Below are 6,038 nucleotides of genomic sequence, written 5' to 3'. Positions count from 1 at the left end.
AAAAAAATTTTTTTTTTAAAACAAAGCACTCTTTATACCCACATAAACCAATTAACAATTCCAAAAATAATCTAAAACTATAAAATCAAATTAGAAAAAATTCTCCCAACCATGATATATTTTTTCAAACAAAATCAAGGTTTAAAACCATTATTATTGAACCCTCTTTTATTAAATCAAACTCGTCATCGTCAAGAAGAACAAGTTTTTCCGCCAAAAACCAGCCAAACCAACAATTTTCTATATCTTCACTATTTTCAACCAACTTTCTTTCTTCATTCTCAACAAAGCTAGAAATTAAAAAATAAATAAAATAATTTTTTTAACCAAAATAAAAATAACTGAGAATTTAAGATTAGACATAATTTTCTCTATATTTTACATTTCAATTTTATTTCTTTTGATTTTATAGTTGTATCATAATTTCAAAACTAAATTCATTTAATTAGACCATAGAACGATTTAATTGATATAAAAAAAAAAAAAAAAAAGTCACATTCGTATTCATATGAAAATTACAAAATTGACCTCTTCCAAGGTAATCATTGAAGATAACGTGATGAAAATTTCATCAAGGAAGGCCAGACTATCCAAGATAAAATTTTGTTCGCTTCTGCACATGTTTTAATGAAGAATTGACAGTGCCCAGGGAAAACTCTTAGGCAACATTACGAGAGTCAATCCTCCAAGGAGTTTAATTTCATCACTTAAATTAATTCACCAACATCACACAATAATTCATGACATCTCACACTTTCTGCAGTCCATTGTTGAGCTCATTTTCACCACTAGATTGGTACCTTCGAACTCCAAGAGTCTTGTAATCCCACACAATTTCAGATATCTCATCTTGAGGCAGACTCAAACCTTGACGCTTTATTGATCTATGCAATTCACAAAAGAATTTGGGGTCTTGTAATCTGATATACTCATGCAAAACCTGCTCATGATCTGGAATCCAATTCCTTGGAAATGGAGTATAATCACAAGTTGGAATCAAAGACATATGGGAGAACTGAACACCTTCAATTGCATCAACAAGTCCCATTCTCAAAAGATCAGAGTATTCAGGAGCAGAATTGTTACTATTCTCTCTCAATGGCCGACTAAGATCACGTAAAGCAATCTTGTAAACCTTTGCACGTGATTTTAGTCTATACCTAGCAGCATAAAGTTTAGCCAACGAGCTACGAATCACATAGGCACAAAACCCAACAACTTTTTTTCGATTATCAGCGTATCTATACCAATCTGCCATAGTCTCGAGAAACTTATTCATTTGTGCATTAGTATGGGCTTGACCTGAGTAAAGCATTGGAGTACAAGGCAATGGCTCAGGATCCTTATCACCCTTGACAAACTTAAGCCTCCTAAATTGGCGAATACATTGCTGCAAACAAGCAGTAACTGAAAGCAGAGTCCCCACACCCTTTTCACTCACGATTTTGCCTCCACTCCCTGTATAACGAAGTGTAGGATATATCACTCTGCGACAAATTATATGATCCAAGAATTGAATTCCCCTAGTAATGTGCTCAATATCAATTTTTGAATTATCCAGCCTGATACCAAACTTCCTCTCGCAGAACTCAATAATTTCCTTACGAATTTGCACTGCATCTTCTCTAGGCCCTCGAACGCCAATCAAGAAATGACCCCCATATCGAATGTATTCCATTTTCCTAGTCTTCTCTTTTCCACTAGATGGAACAAACTCTGGCCAAGAAGGGTTATGACACCTATCATCAATCGAATGTTTCCATATAGAATCAAGCTTATTTGGCCTGAAGAAGTCAACAATCTTCTCCTCCATCATTTGATCCAATTCATTAAGACACACATTAGCAAGCAATGGACTCAAAATCCCACAATAACCATAAGTGGGTATCTTTGCCGCCTCCTCAGGAGCAAAATCAAAGAAAGTTCTCAACCAATAAGGGTCAGGTTTTGGCTCATTCTCATTCAAAATCTTCTTCTTCGTAGATTTCCTCTTTTTCTTGTTCCTCGACTTTTCACCATAATTGCCCATTTCTCGAATCCTAACCGGCGATCTAAGCGCGTTTTTTATCAAATTCAACACTTTCTTATCTCTAACAACTTTTTCAACACATCCCATTACAACATCAGCGTCAATGTCATCTAGTATCTCACTCAAATCACCCCTCAAAAACCATAAATACCCAGCAAAATTACTCCTTATAGTCCTAATTACCGTGTGTGCATTCCTCCCGGGCCTAAACGCGTGAGACTTCCTCGAAAACCGTGCTTCAAAAATAGGTTCAAGCACCATCAGAAGCATCTCCTGAACAACCCGGTCTTGGAAGCACGGATCATCAGATTCCATCATTGCACTGAGCTTTCTCTTGGAAACCAGTTTGGTTGAAGGCTTATCATTGGGGCTGCGAAGGATCTGGTTGGCCTTGTCGTTCCATTTGAAGCGGTTGTGAACGACAGCAGTTTGAAGTGAGAAAAGGGAATGGAGAGCATGGGAGGGAAGTGCGTTTCGAGGAGGGAACTTGCCGGTGACGTGAGCGCAGGAACGTTGGTAAGCTAGGGCCCAGAGGTCGGGCTTGGAGAGGAAACCAGTGAGGTTAGAGAAAGTAAAGTTTGATGGTGAAGAGAAGGATTTGACCCAGATAGAAGTGCAGATATCTATTGGGTCTTCTTTGAGGACAGAATATGGGTCTTGGTGAGAAGAGGAGGAAGAGAAAGTGCGAAACAAAGAGTGGGATTTAATGAAGGGAAGCTGTTTGAAGTTTTGTCTCAATGACATTGCTTTGGTATATGGATTTAATGAAAGAGAGAGCGAGGGAGATAGGGATAAGGATTGGGTTTGCTGAGATGGTGGTTGTGGCACTGATGGTGTTTGATTTTTGTTCTCAATGACATTTTCCGTGCGGTTGTGTTGGAGATGAAAACTTGGCGGGCTGAATAACTAATTGGGGTCTGTCGTTTTGACTCTGTGGCATACGTAGGCAGTATCCTCGTTCTTCGCAGGTCATATACTCCCTAGTTGGGTTAACGCGCTATGCAACGAGTTTATTTTTTATTTTTATAAAAAATATTATAAAAATTTATAATATAAAAATAATTATTTTTAATATTAATAATAATTATTTTTTTTCAAATTTATTAATTATTTTATTAATAATATTTATTATAATAAAACTAATAATATTAATAATACAAATAATAATATTTTAAATATTCATACTATTAATTATAATTAAAATAATAACATTTATAACAAAAATAATACTATTTTAATATGAATATTTAGAATTGTAATAAAATTAATAATATTATTATTTTTATTATAATTCAAAGTAGGGGTTTGAGGGTTGGGTTCGTGACCCTAAAGGGGTTGCAAGTTAGGTCGAGTGGGGACCCAAGGGAAATAGGGGATAGGTCCCAGCTCGGAACCAAGGGGATTGCGAGTTAAGGGATGGGTTGGGTTCATATCCGGACCCAAGCAGGTTGGGGGCTGGGTTCGTGTCCCGACCTAAGGGGGCTGGGTCCGTGTCTGTGGCGGGACCCAAGGGGGTTAGGGATTGGGCCATGTTCGAACCCAAAGAGTTGGGTTTGTGTCTGAACCCACGATGGGTTAGGGGTTTAGGTCCATGGTCAGACCCAAACAGGTTGAGAATTGGGTCGTGTCCAGATCAAGGGATTGGGTCCATATCCAGACCCAAAGGGTTGGGGGTTGGGGATTTGATCGTGTCTGGACCCAAGAAGGTTGGATCCTTGTCCAGACCCAAAGAGGTTGGGTTTGTGTCTGAACCCACAATGGGTTAGGGGTTTGGGTCCATGGTCAGACCCAAACGGGTTGAGAATTGGGTCGTGTCCAGATCAAGGGGTTGGGTCCATATCCAGACCCAGGGGGTTAGGGGTTGGGGATTTGATCGTGTCTGGACCCAAGGAGGTTGGATCCTTATCCAGACCCAAAGAGGTTGGGGATAGGGTTATGATGAGACCCAAAGTGATTGGGGTTTGGGTCCTTCAATGTCCAGACCTAAGGGGTTTGGAGTTTGGGTCCATCCATGTCTGGACCCAAAAGGGTTGGGTCCTTACGTGTTCGAACCTAAAAGGGTTGGTGTTTGTATCTTTTAATAGCCGAACCTAAAAGGTTTGGGTCCTTCCATGTCCGAACCCAAAGGGGTTAGGTCTGTTTGTGTCTAGACCCAAGGGGGGTAGAGCTAGGTAGGGACCTATGGGTGTTGGGGGGTAGGTCCGTCTCCAGACCCGATGTGGTTGGGGTTTGGGTCCTTCCATGTCCACATCCAAAACTAGTTGGGGTTGGGTTGGTGTTCGAACCCAAGCAAGTTAGTGGTGGGGCTGGATGGGGATCCAAGTTGGTTGAGGGATATGTCTGTGTTCGAAACCAAGGAGGGTTGAGGGTTGGGTCCATGTCCGGACCCAAAGGGGTTGTGGTCCTTCGTAGTTCGAACCCATAGGGGTTTGGGGTTTGGTCCACGTCCGAACCCAAAGGGGTTGGGATTTAGGCAGGTGGGTACCTAAGGGGCTTGGGGGATGGGTCCGTGGGCGGTCCCAATCAGGTTGGGGTCTGGGTCTGCGTATAGATCCAAGGTGGCTGGGGATTTGGGTCTAAGCCCTAAACCAAGGGGTTTGGGAGCTGGGTCCGTGTCCAACCCCTACCTAGGGTGGTTAAGGGTTTGTGGTTCGTGGCCACACCCAAAGGGGTTGGGGTCTTGGTCCGTGGCCATACTCAAGGTGGGTAGGTCCAAGTCCATTCCCAAGGTGGTTGGGGAATTGGGTTTTTGGCCGGATTCAAGGGAGTTGGGGGCTGGGTCATTGTCCAGACCCAAAGGTATTGGGGGTTGGGTTTGTGTTCGACCCCAGACCCAAGGTGGTCGGGGGTTTGGGTTTGCGTCCGCACCCCGGACCCAAGGGGGTTGGGTTGGCATCCGAACCTAAAGGGTTTGGGTCTGTGGTCACACTTATGGTGGTTGAGTCTAGGTTTGAGTTCAAACAAAGAACCCAAGAAAAGTGGGTCATAACGCAAGACCCATTAAAATTAGGCCCTGGCACCAGACCCAAGAGCATTAGGTCTTGATGCAGGACCCAAGAGTATTGGGTCCGGACACAAAAACCTAAGAGAATTGGGTCTTGATAATGGATCCATGAGCCTTGGGTAGACCCAGCGCCTGGTGTTCCCATGTGGCGCACAGGTCTAGCTTGTGCCTAAGGCAAGCCAACCCCAGCATCACGTGTGCGTATAGGTTTGATCGGCACATAGGCAGGGCAACCCAAGCCCCAATCTCTCCACGTGGGGCGCGGCCTTGCTCATGCCCAAGGCAAGCCACCCTTAACCCCAGTGCCAGGTGTCTTTGTTACAGGACTCGCAGCCTCATCAAAACTTGAGCTGACCATTTTCTCCTTCACCATCATTTTAATGTCAAACGCATCTCAGCAAAAAAACAACCTTACTCCGCACCTACAGCCCTTGCAACTCTTTATGGTAAGGGTTGGCCTGCCATTACACTACTCCAAACCAAAGTTTTTTGTTTTGAGGTAAACAATAACAGGGACACTGAATCTTTTTAGTATATTGTATAATTTTTTGCAAGTCCATCCACCCCATTGGTAAGGAAGGGTGAGCAAATCCAAACCCAACAATAAAATAGAACCAAGACAAAAATCCAAACCGAACACTCACTTTTCAATTTTCTTGAATAAAAGTATTGTTCTAAAAATTTTCATCCTTTTAGATTATTTTTTATCCTTCAATTTTACTTTCAAAAATAATAAAAAAATTAAAAATTTTTAAAATAATATCTTTACTCAAGAAAATTGAAAAGTGATTACTAAAAAACTAATACTGAATATTTATATTTACCATCAATTTTTTATAAATTTTTATTTGATTCAATTTAGTATTTTTTTAAAAAATAAAAACTAAAAACCAAACAGAACAACTATTTGAATTTAACAAGTATAATCTATCGTTTCAAATATATAAGATAATTACATTAATTTTGTTAAATCAACTTATTATTTAATAGGATAAAAAATCAAAT

General features: G+C 41.0%; 1 protein-coding gene across 1 annotated transcript; it reads right to left on the bottom strand.

Moving 5' to 3' along the window:
* Nucleotides 1-479: 479 nt before the first annotated feature.
* LOC118050748 (nuclear intron maturase 1, mitochondrial) lies at nt 480-2,990 on the bottom strand. The gene has a single exon (XM_035061193.2). The coding sequence runs from the start codon at nt 2,771-2,773 to the stop codon at nt 749-751; it is 2,025 nt and encodes a 674-aa protein (XP_034917084.1). The 5' UTR covers nt 2,774-2,990; the 3' UTR covers nt 480-748.
* Between the last annotated feature and the right edge of the window lie 3,048 nt (nt 2,991-6,038).

The sequence above is a fragment of the Populus alba genome, chromosome 4, assembly GCF_005239225.2.
Source record: "Populus alba chromosome 4, ASM523922v2, whole genome shotgun sequence".
In the NCBI taxonomy this organism is placed as follows: Eukaryota; Viridiplantae; Streptophyta; class Magnoliopsida; order Malpighiales; family Salicaceae; genus Populus; species Populus alba.
The sequence above is the reverse complement of the archived record's forward strand: the minus strand, read 5'-3'. Positions and strand labels throughout refer to the sequence as shown.